At 42.5% G+C, this 10,775-nt stretch overlaps 3 protein-coding genes across 4 annotated transcripts; 2 read left to right on the forward strand and 1 right to left on the reverse strand.

Annotated features, from left to right (window-relative positions):
- The first annotated feature begins 2,277 nt into the window (after positions 1-2,277).
- Positions 2,278-5,466, forward strand: LOC143008685 (uncharacterized). Of its 2 annotated transcripts, XM_076160555.1 has the most exons (2): positions 2,555-2,683; positions 2,964-5,466. In XM_076160555.1, exons 1-2 carry the CDS (start codon positions 2,670-2,672, stop codon positions 4,000-4,002), a joined length of 1,053 nt encoding a protein of 350 aa, XP_076016670.1. In that variant the 5' UTR covers positions 2,555-2,669; the 3' UTR covers positions 4,003-5,466. The 2 variants fall into 2 exon arrangements, with proteins under 2 accessions (XP_076016665.1, XP_076016670.1); XM_076160550.1 differs by having other exon boundaries at positions 2,278-5,466.
- Positions 4,184-8,744, reverse strand: gmpr2 (guanosine monophosphate reductase 2). Its single transcript, XM_076160568.1, has 10 exons — positions 8,653-8,744; positions 8,172-8,305; positions 7,884-8,003; positions 7,607-7,690; positions 7,329-7,502; positions 7,159-7,240; positions 6,932-7,038; positions 6,781-6,823; positions 6,497-6,656; positions 4,184-6,410 (listed from the first exon to the last, which is right to left on the reverse strand). Exons 2-10 carry the CDS (start codon positions 8,256-8,258, stop codon positions 6,221-6,223), a joined length of 1,047 nt encoding a protein of 348 aa, XP_076016683.1. The 5' UTR covers positions 8,259-8,305; positions 8,653-8,744; the 3' UTR covers positions 4,184-6,220.
- Positions 8,745-8,820: 76 nt separating this feature from the next.
- nedd8 (NEDD8 ubiquitin like modifier) lies at positions 8,821-10,770 on the forward strand. Its single transcript, XM_076160579.1, has 4 exons — positions 8,821-9,195; positions 9,288-9,335; positions 9,439-9,521; positions 9,858-10,770. The coding sequence occupies exons 1-4, from the start codon at positions 9,178-9,180 to the stop codon at positions 9,985-9,987; spliced, it is 279 nt and encodes a 92-aa protein (XP_076016694.1). The 5' UTR covers positions 8,821-9,177; the 3' UTR covers positions 9,988-10,770.
- Positions 10,771-10,775: the final 5 nt, after the last annotated feature.

Here is a 10,775-nt window from a genome sequence, read left to right on the forward strand (position 1 = left end):
TCTCCAATGTGCTGTTGAATCAGCTGTCGTTGCCAAAGTCCTGTGTGTGTGTTTCCTGTGCTTTTGAAGACCAACACTGCCTGCACAACATGAAGACCTTCTCCACAGCCCACAAACAGCTCATTGAAAAGCTCGGTGCTGACCACAAAGACAGCATGATTCTTGACCAGTGTCCAGAGCTCAGTCTCTGCCCGTATGGTGTCCATCAGAACCAGCAAGAGCAGCATGGAAGTGGCACAGAAGGAGAAGGATGCTTACCGATTCCTGCAGATGTTTTCTCAGGTGCATCAGGATATGGAGAAGGCTTGGAGCCTGGAGAGGACCGGGACAAACTGGTTGAGGAAATAAGACAAATGGTGATTGGATGCTGGGGCAGGCAGTCCAGTTCTGCGGTTTCTTGATGACAATGGTTGACCCTGAAAACCACAAGGAAGACCTTAACACTTGCCCAGGCCTGACCTTTGACCCGCTGACTTTGGGCATTGACATGTCACTGTCCAAAGACAAAACAAAAGTTTTCTACAGCAGCCCTTTACCATGGAAATTCTCTGCACACACCCTTCAAAATTAGGGTCTCTCCCCTGAGTTTGAGATTCAGAGCTGGATGTTCAGCCCCTCCAAAGACTGTGACTGGATCATAGGCTTATGCGACAAACAAGATCCAACAGAATTGAGAGGCTTTGTTTATGGACACTGCTGTCAAGGTAATAAGCTCAGTGCGCTCATGACATATAAAAACGCAGCGGTTCGGCGGACATAGAGAACGTAAGACAAATTGCCAACAACCAATCACATTCCAAGATGAAAATGGAGCAAAGATAATGGCCCAAACCCAAAAAGTGGCAGTTGAATGGAACCCTCCTACATTCTTCAACAGGAGCAGCCAGCATGAGAGGATAAAAATACACACAGAAACCGCAAACTACAAACGCCTCATCCCCTTTGTTCACCTGGGAGAAGAAAGTGCCGCTTCAGGTGACTACAGGGTGAATCTGAGATTTCAACAGCAGACACCCCAGAACTGGAAATGCTCCTGTGGGATTGTTTATACAAGAGACAGAGATCAATACACCTATGGGGGGCGCTGCCAAGGCCCCAATTCTCAATGTTACCGTTGTGGTGGACTTATCGGTGTCCCATTCACAGAGGCACTTTGTGAACTTCTGTAAAGACCAGATGTTGTCTGTTGATGAAGGCTATACATTTGTTGCCTCAGTGCTTATCAAGAGACACGGGTATTGCATGGCTTGCAATTAATTATTTAATTTATTTTCTATAGTTGCATAAAGATGAGAGACTAATGTTTCCACCAGGATTTAAAGATCCACCAGGCCACAAATAGAGAATTTAGCAGATTTATTTGATCTTTGTTGAGTTTGTTTTAAAAGCACTTTTTATTTCAAAAATGTAAAATGCTGTTTCTCATAAGAAGCTGAATATGTCTCCATCTACTGGTTATAAAACGACTCGATTCTTTCACTTGTTATAGTACTGAATTAAAATAGGCATTTGATAGAATTACATCAGAATGATCGAACATTAGTGTTACCTATGCTGTACACACAAAGTCAATTCTGAAATCAATGATAAACAAGAAAGTAAAATGGTAATTTTTGGTATCATTTTCATGGTACAAAGTGTGTGAAGTGAAGTCATAACAAATGCTGATATTTCAATAAATGCATCCTTTATAGGTTATCATGACACCAAATAATGTTTTACTGTGCTGGAATAGTATGTGTTGATCATGACCTAGTTTGTATACTTTGTCTGCCTTTCACACCCACAGTGAAATACCATCTGGTGTTGGCAAGATAAGAAAATAAGCTATTGGGTGGAAAGGAAAGGAAGAAAGAAAAGGAAGGGAAGTTATGATAAAAACAAATACAACGCTAAGACAATGGCACTCTTGGCTAACTAAACAGGGTGAAATGGCATTCAGTCATTATGCTGCCAACTGCTGGAACCAGCTACCAATAGAGACAAAAATCTGCCCATACTGTAACTTGCTTTAAAATAGAATCTAAAAGCTGCTCTGTTCTCCTCTGACTTCATCTAATCTTTAATATTGCACCTTCATACTATTATATATTTAAAAATCTGTCTTCTTTTTACTTCTACTTGTGTTTTTTTTAGCTCTTTTATTTCGGGTTAAGACACTTCTTTTATTTTCTGTGAAGCACTTTGAAAGACCTCTGTGTATGATTATGTGCACTACACATAAATGTGCCTTGCTTTGCCTTCCGTTCAAAGCCACACCCTTTGTAAGCAGTTTTGTTTCCTAGGAAAGAGAAACTTTCCTCCAGTGCCTCGGTGAGTCTGTGGCAGAGAGACATTTCAGACCAGAGGGTAATTGACCAGGAGCTGAACATAGACAAGAGGTGGACTTATTCATCACAGAATAAGATAAAGCGAATCAAATTGTGGTAGCATCTTCTGGATTTTGAAAACATGTCTGATAATCTTCAAAAGGACTCACAGCAAGTTATCTTCTGTGATATGTGCGTCGAGGGAGACAGGAAGCCTGCTCGGAAGACCTGCATGAAGTGTGAGATCTCCATGTGTGTCCACCACCTCCAGGCTCATCTGACCACTCCTGTGTTACTGCAAACTCATCCTCTGACTGAGCCGATGGCTTCAGGGCATGACGGCTTGGGTGGGATCACTAAATGTCCCCAACACGGTAAGCTCCTAGAGTACTACTGCTTGGATGACATGACCTGTGTGTGTGTTTCCTGTGCTATTGAAGACCAACACCGCCTGCACAACATGAAGACCTTCTCCACAGCCCACAAAGAGCTCATGGAAAAGCTTGGTGCTGACCAGCAGGCCTTACATTTGAAAACACACAAAGACAGTGTGAGTCTTGAACAGTGGGATAAGGCTGAAAGGGAGAAGCTGGGTCGCTCTAGCGTGCGTCTCATTGAGGCTGTGACTAACTTGCGTGATATTGTCTTGACCAGTGTCCAGAGCTCAGTCTCTGCACGTATGGTGTCCATCAGAACCAGCAAGAGCAGCATGGAAGTGGCACAGAAGGAGAAGGATGCCTACCGATTCCTGCAGATGTTTTCTCAGGTGCATCAGGATATGGAGAAGGCCAAAGCAGCAGATCTGAGAATAGGGTTGGAGCCTGGAGGGGACTGGGACAAACTGGTTGAGGAAATAAGACATAGTGGTGAAAAGATGCTGGAACAGGCAGCCAAGTTCTGCGGTTCCTTGATGACAATGATTGACCCAGAAAACCACCTGAAAGATCCTGACAAGCAGCCAAGCCTGACCTTTGACCCGCTGACTTTGGGCACTGACATGTCGCTGTCAAAAGATAAAAAAAAAGTTTTCAGCAGCCCCGATTTTATATGGGAATTATCTGCACACACCCTTCAAATTCAGGGTCTCTCCCCTGAGTCCAAGATTCAGAGCTGGATGTTCAGCCTCTCGAAAGAATGTGACTGGATCATAGGCTTATGCGACAAACAAGCTGCAAGAGAATTGACAGGGTATGTTTATGGACTCTGCTGCCGAGATAATCAGCTCAATGCTCTCATGAAACAAAGGCAGGAGAGTAACTCTGTTCGTAGACGCGGAAATAATCCAAGTAATTACCAGCAACCAATCACATTGCAAGATGGAAAGGAAATGACCAGACCCCAAAAAGTGGAAGTTGAATGGAACCCTCCTGCCCGCTCATTATCATTCTTCAACAGGAGCAGCCAGCATGAGAGGATAAAAATACACACAGTAACCGTGGACGACTGCAGCGAGGAGCTCATCCCCTTTGTTCGCCTGGGAAAAGAAAATGCCTCTCCAGTTGGTTATCGGCGGAATTTTGGATTTCATGAACAAACAGAGCAGTACTGGCAATGCCCCTGTGGGACTGATCATTATCTAGATGACGAAAATCAGGACTCCGATGAGGGGGGCTACAGCAGTCCCAATCGTCGTTGCTCCTGTGGACGGCTTGTTGGTGACCCGTTCACAGAGGTGGTATGTGAACTTCTGTAAAGGCCAGATATTGTCTGTCAATCAAGGCTCCACAATTATTTTCTCAGTGTTTATCTTTTTCTTTCTTTCGTTCGTTGCATTAAAAGGAGTGACTAATGTTTGTAGTATTGTATAATACTGTGTAAAAGCAAAGATCCACCAGGCCTCAAATAGACAATGTAGGAGATGTAATTTTTGTTGAGTTTGTCTTGAATATACTTTCTTTTCTCCAATAAGTTGTAAAACTGTAGCAATATCTGTCTTTATGTAGTCGTTGTAAAAAGCTTCAACAATTTCATCTACGTCTACTTATAAAATGGCACTATTTGTATCTGTCCCCACCCTTTGTAAGCACTTAAGTTTCGTATCCCAGGAAAGTGAAACTGTGTTTATTGCCAAAGTGTTTATGGACTCTGCTGCCTAGATAATGAGCTCATTGCTCTCGTGACACAAGATCGTGGTCAATATTTAAATGAAACTGACAAATGCAAAAAGTGAAACGATTTTCCTTTATACAACTATGTATCAAGATGAAAATGCAGCACAGACAATGGTCAGACCCCAAAAAGTGGAAGTTCAATGGAACCCTCCTCCCTGCTCATTATCATTCTTCAACAGGAGCAGCCAGCATGAGAGGATAAAAATACACACAGTAACCATGGACGACTACGGCGTGGAGCTCATCCCCTTTGTTCGCCTGGGAGAAGAAAATGCCTCTTCAGATGCTTACAGAGAGAACGCTAGACTTCATCAACAAACACAGCAAAACTGGAAGTGCCCATGTGGGATCTTTCACACAAGAGATGCCAACCTTGTCTATTGCGCAACCGATGCCCCTGTGGAAGACCTTTTGCTGTCCCAAACACAGAGATGCTTTGTGAACTTCTGTACGAGACAGATTGTCAGTCAAGGCTCTACATTTACTTTCTCAGTGTTTATCAATATACACATTTATTGCATGGCATGCTATCGATTATTTAGTCATTTCATAATGAGGAGTGCCTTTTTGTTTCTAGTAATGTACAATACTGGTTCAAGGCAAAGATCCACCAGGCCTCAAATAGACAATCTAGCATATTTAAATAATCTTTGTTGTGTTTGATTTGAATGTACGATTATTTTCAATAAGATGTTCTGGTTGTTAAGACTTTAAAATATATAATCATATATCTACTATACTCATAACACAGTATAATGGCCTTCTTGTATACAGAAGATGTTGTAAGTGATCAAAGAAATAATAAAAAAGGCAGTGAAATAACATGTGGGATGTTTTTTAATGATTAGGTATCATGTCACACCAATGTGACAAAATAAAATGTAACGGCACAAAGTAAAAAGGTGTTGAAACTGAGTCACTGAATTTTGTATAGTGGAACAATGACAAATACTGATGTGACAAAAACCTTGTATGGCTTAACAAACAGCTAAATCTAATGAATAATCACAATTTCCAAGTGTACATCCTTTCAACAAACAGACATGGACTTTCATATCTCTAAGAAGCAGCTCACATCTGTACAGCTCTCTATATTTAATAATACTCACTGCAAATATTAAACCATTACTGTCGAGGTTCTTCAATGTGCACTGGTCCCAATATAAATTTCTCCAAATCTATTTAAACAGGTTATGGCCTTGCTACTCATTAAAAACAATCATGCAATGTCAAGTAGTAATCCTAACCATTGTGTCGCTTGTCCGGTTAACATGTCCACAATTGGGAATCTAAATGTAAATCTATTTCAAATTACAAGTCATTAAAGTGCAATACTCAAGGAATGACGGAAGTATTACTGCAGTTCAATTCCTTAACAGGCCACTTAACTTCACATATTTATTTTTGCTAAAGAATTGAAGACGTTTGCTGTAATTGTGTTGATTTGTAAATGAGACATAGGAGTGTGATCTGATGTACGTACTGATTATGGCATTTGGCTTCGCAGCTTGGCAATGAAATGTCTGGGAAATAAAGACAGCAGATTTGACATACATGTAAAAACATGAGAAAGAGTTTTCACTGGAATGATCCCACACACCACATGGAAAGAGCTGGAAAAGTAAAGCTTTTGTACCTTACATCTTACAAAGAACAAACAGGAAAACAGTTTGTCTAGTGTGAATAAAAATGAATGTAGTTTTCTAAATGTACTTGTGTATAAGTATTGTCAGAGCACAAACAAGCAGGGCAGTGTTGCAAACAGATTCCTTCATTTTGAATTGCCAATGTGCTGGTGAATCAGCTGTCGTTGCCAAAGACGGTGTTGAGCTGCTGGGTGACCCGGATGAAGGTCGTCCTGCGGCTCAGCTCCTTCAGCTTGCCCGCGCCGACGTAAGTGCAAGTGGAGCGGACTCCACCCAAAATGTCTCGTATCGTCACATCCACTGGACCTTTGTAAGGAACTTCCACAGTTTTGCCCTCAGACGCTCTGTGGGCAACAAAGACGGTTACTGCAACACATCCAAACACACACACAGCACAACGCGCAACTTATATTGTATGACTTCCTCTAACCTGTACTCGGCCACACCCCCTGCGTGTTTCTGCATTGCCGTGTCGGAGCTCATTCCGTAGAAAAGCTTGTACTTCTTGCCGTTTTTCTCAATGACCTCGCCACCGCTCTCTGAGTGTCCGGACAGCATTCCACCGAGCATCACGAAATCTGCTCCGGCACCTGACAGTCAAGCAGACAGAAATAAAAAGCATGTTATGGGTCAATTGTCTGAGGGACACACAGAGATAGAATATATGTGAAGCTATGAATTACTGTAATGTAATGTGAAAACACTAGAGCTTACCAAAAGCCTTTGATACGTCTCCAGGGCAAGTACATCCTCCATCCTGCATGAAGGACAAAATGAGGAACAGGTTTTATGCCATGTAAGGTATGTATAAATATACAGCAACTGGGTTTGGAAAAGAAGGACCACAATGGGAAAAGGCACTCACAGAGATGATATGGCCGCCTAAACCGTGAGCTGCATCAGCACACTCAATGACAGCGCTGAGCTGAGGGTATCCCACCCCGGTCTTCTTTCGGGTGGTGCACACAGATCCTACAGAGGAACAGAAGACCATCTTACTGAACTGCAACAACAGAGAATGTATTATTCTATTTGAAATCACTGTATGTTACTTGTTCCAACATGTGAGATTAGTTTATATGCCATGATCACCTGGGCCGATGCCTACTTTGATGATGTCAGCACCGGCCAGGATCAGTTCCTCCACCATCTCTCCTGTCACCACATTTCCTGCCTTATCAAAGAAAAAGTCTTTTTCAGGCCCACACATTCTAAAGGCAGTCGTGCAGTAATTAACATGCATGAACCAGGCTGCTACTGACCATTATAGTGTGTGAAGGGAACTTCTGCCTGACATCTTTGACAAAGTGGACAAAGTGTTCGGAGTAGCCGTTAGCTACGTCTACACAAATGTACTTCAGCTGTGGCACGGCCGCCAAGATGGCCGACATCTTCCCAAAGTCGCCTTCACCGGTTCCCGTGCTGACTGCTACATTCTGAACGATGGTGAGAAGGAGAAAGAAAAAAGGTGTGTTACATACAAATACAGCCACAAGCAACTTAATGTAAGGAATTACTTCAAGAGTAAGAGTCTCAGTACCTCCAGGCATTCTGGGTACTTTGCTGCAAATTCTACCCATTTGTCCACAGAGTAATGTTTGTGGATGGTGGTGAAGAGAGTGAACTAGTGGGAGAGATAATGAATTGAACAGTTAACTCATCCACAATAAACACATAAATGATCTCATAGGAACTCTATCAGCTTCCAGCCTCTTTGCACTCCAGCAAGCTACGTAAACTTCCAGTCCTTCCCACCCTATTGAGCTCTTTGAGAAATAATTGTTGGTTTGAACGGCATGATGTCATGCATATCCTACCTGGTGCAGCACCCGAGCCAATTCAAAGGTTCCCACAGTGTCCATGTTGGCAGCTATGATGGGGATGCCTCTGTAGCTACCTTTGGAGTTCCTGAAGGTGAAGCTCCTCATCAAGTCTACCTGAGGGAGGGACAGGATTCCAGGGAGCAGGTGATGACGATGATGTAACTTACTAGGAAACGTATGACTTTACAGGATTGAATTTGTCATCATAATGTCTCGTATTTTTACAGTTACAGAGCAGCAAGGCGCATAAAGTAGGTCAGTGTGTAATGGCTGTGTACTTACCTCGCTCCGAGACTTGAGTGTGCTGCGTTTAGGACGAAGCAGGACATCTTTAAAGTCGAGCTTGATGTCGTTCTCAATGCGAGGCATTATGGGGGAAATATGGCGACTAAAGCAGTTAAACCTGGAATGCAAAGCTGTCAGAGAGCGAGAGGCAAGAGGTCAGGACGAGACGACTTCTTCACTTATGTCATAAAATAATCTTCTCTTTGACAACCAATCCGAAGAATAAGGAACTCAGAAAAGTCATTTGCATTTGCATTTATCTGTAATTTAGTTAAGTGTGCTGAACCTCAGCGATCAAAACAGCGTTTGGTTCCATTGGCCTCGCTGTCATAATTCAAGGCCAAGCAGTTAAAAGTGCCAATATTTAAGCCTGCTGATATGTGTCACAAATGGTTAACCTCAACATTCTGATGGTACTGGCGTTTATTACTCAAAGACAGAATTTTCTTATATTTTATAGGAGCAATGCCGCATCTACCTTAAGGAATGAGTGACGGTTGTTTTCTTCAGGGCCGCTTCCGTTGAACCGTGTGAGCGGAAGGGTTTCGGGGGCGGACCAACCGACAGCCGCCCTGTAGTTCCTGTACCGCTTTAGCAGATTGAACACAGGCTAATAAAAACTACAAAAGCAACCTCGCTTTGCGGCACATTACGCTAATGTCGTAAGGATTTTCTCGCATACACAAACGAATATCCGCTGGCTAGTTTGGAGCTGACACAAGCAACGTGATACATATTTCTTTCTGAAACATTACGTTTTATTTGCAAGAGAAAGAGCCGCGAAAGCGTTTTTACAACTAAGTTACAGCGGAGCGGAACGGATGCGTTAAAGGCAACAACCCGGCTGGACACGGCGAGAAACAGGAAGACCCGTACGAGGGACAGAATATTACATTTCTTTTCCTCGTTATCGTTTAGAAACATACGCTATTCCGCTACTAAACCATAAATTCAGTCAAAGTGTAGTTGCAGTATATAACCTTGAAGTGAAATTCAAACAAACATGCTGATTAAAGTGAAGGTAAGGCAAACTAGCAGGAGAAGCCCGGTTTAGCCCCCCAATGAGTGTAATTAATGTGTAAAATGTTATTATTCCTCTCTGTTTATTCACAGACACTCACTGGGAAGGAGATCGAGATCGATATCGAGCCTACAGACAAGGTTGGCCTATCTGATGTGATTCATTAGGGCTCTGTGCTAATATTTACCTGTAGTCAATGAGGGGATTTTGTATTTTATTTAAGTTTTTTGTATCTCCTTCCAGGTGGAGCGCATTAAAGAAAGGGTGGAGGAGAAAGAAGGCATCCCTCCCCAGCAGCAGAGACTGATCTACAGTGGAAAACAAATGTAAGATGGATATAGCGTAGTTATTCATATTTATAGGTATTGGTAATTGTTGTGACAGCTCATTTTAGAGTTTGAACCTAAATCCAGGGGTATAAAATGGAATTTAAGCATAACCATCTGTTCTGAAAGGTCTATGTAACATGAAGAAAACAATGGAATGATTTTGGTTAATATACACGCAGAAACGGACACCTTTATTTACATATACAATGAATTTGTGCACAGAAGGAGCGCTGTGTGTACGACAATTGCAAGTCATCCTTTTGTCTGTTATCAAGTCAAGTGAAAAAGTCTGCCATTGTGTTTCCAATACAAACCAACTCTCTCTGGCCTTAGGAACGACGAGAAAACAGCAGCAGACTATAAAATCCAGGGAGGATCTGTTCTTCATCTGGTACTTGCTCTGCGAGGAGGAGGAGAAGAAGAAGAAGGACAGCAGCTCTGCTCTCCCAGAAGCCTACGTTAGCTTCTGCGTTTCCGACATTAAGATGGATACACTGCAGAAACACAGGCGGCGGTTGTCGTCACCTGGTTACAGGAAGAGTTTAGAACAGTTTCTGCTATTTGGCAGCCATGTTAGTGCCTCTTCCCTACAGCTCTAAAATATGTTGGCTGCAGCGTCCCACTCCCCATCCTGTTACATTACCAAGGGGAGACACTGATTCGGACTCCTGAAAGGCAAAGTTAAATTCAAACCCTGGCTATAGATCTGTGGTTTGGAGATGATTACGGCTCTATGGCCAGTTTCACAAGGCATCCAAGCGCAGAGGTTATTTTTGTTCCATTGACTGTAGCAGGAAGGCGCTTAGAATCTCATCCTAATTGCAAAAAGCTCCCCTGAATGTCTTACCTTCACATTGTTACCGTAGGTTACTAGGTGTATTCATTTTTAAGTCATGGCCTCTTGTGGAGCAGCCTTCTAGACCCATTTTTGGAGGGATGAGTGAAAGCACTTGTTGGAAGAAAAGTTAAGTCTTTTCATGTTGAACCTTGTGCTTTGCTTTACACCTGCTTCATGAATAGACAGAACACATTTATTTAGTGACTGGGAACATTGGCTACTGTGCGTTCCAGCCAGACAAAGGATACACCCAATGTGTTCATCTATTCATGAATATTGTTAAGTATTGTCTGTTTGGCATCATCACCTGTATCCTTGGCAGTGCAACCAATGTGCAACCAAGTGATTGAAAGCAGATGTATTCTGTAAGTTCTTAGTTTGACAGTAGAATAAACTCCTTCAAGTTCATTGCC

Source organism: Genypterus blacodes, unplaced genomic scaffold (genome assembly GCF_046128005.1).
Source record: "Genypterus blacodes isolate CSIRO-AG114 ecotype Tasmania unplaced genomic scaffold, CSIRO-AGI_Gbla_v1 ptg000011l_1, whole genome shotgun sequence".
Lineage (NCBI taxonomy): Eukaryota > Metazoa > Chordata > Actinopteri > Ophidiiformes > Ophidiidae > Genypterus > Genypterus blacodes.

Coding starts and splice junctions, on each gene's coding strand:
- gmpr2 (XM_076160568.1), bottom strand. CDS start 8,258: ATGCCTCGCATTGAGAACGACATCAAGCTCGACTTTAAAGATGTCCTG. Junction 7,503..7,606: donor AGTACCCAGAATGCCTGGAG/GTACTGAGACTC, acceptor ACCATCGTTCAG/AATGTAGCAGTCAGCACGGG. Junction 7,241..7,328: donor TCCCTTCACACACTATAATG/GTCAGTAGCAGC, acceptor TTCTTTGATAAG/GCAGGAAATGTGGTGACAGG.
- LOC143008685 (XM_076160550.1), top strand. CDS start 2,452: ATGTCTGATAATCTTCAAAAGGACTCACAGCAAGTTATCTTCTGTGAT.
- nedd8 (XM_076160579.1), top strand. Junction 9,336..9,438: donor ATATCGAGCCTACAGACAAG/GTTGGCCTATCT, acceptor ATCTCCTTCCAG/GTGGAGCGCATTAAAGAAAG. Junction 9,522..9,857: donor ATCTACAGTGGAAAACAAAT/GTAAGATGGATA, acceptor CTCTGGCCTTAG/GAACGACGAGAAAACAGCAG.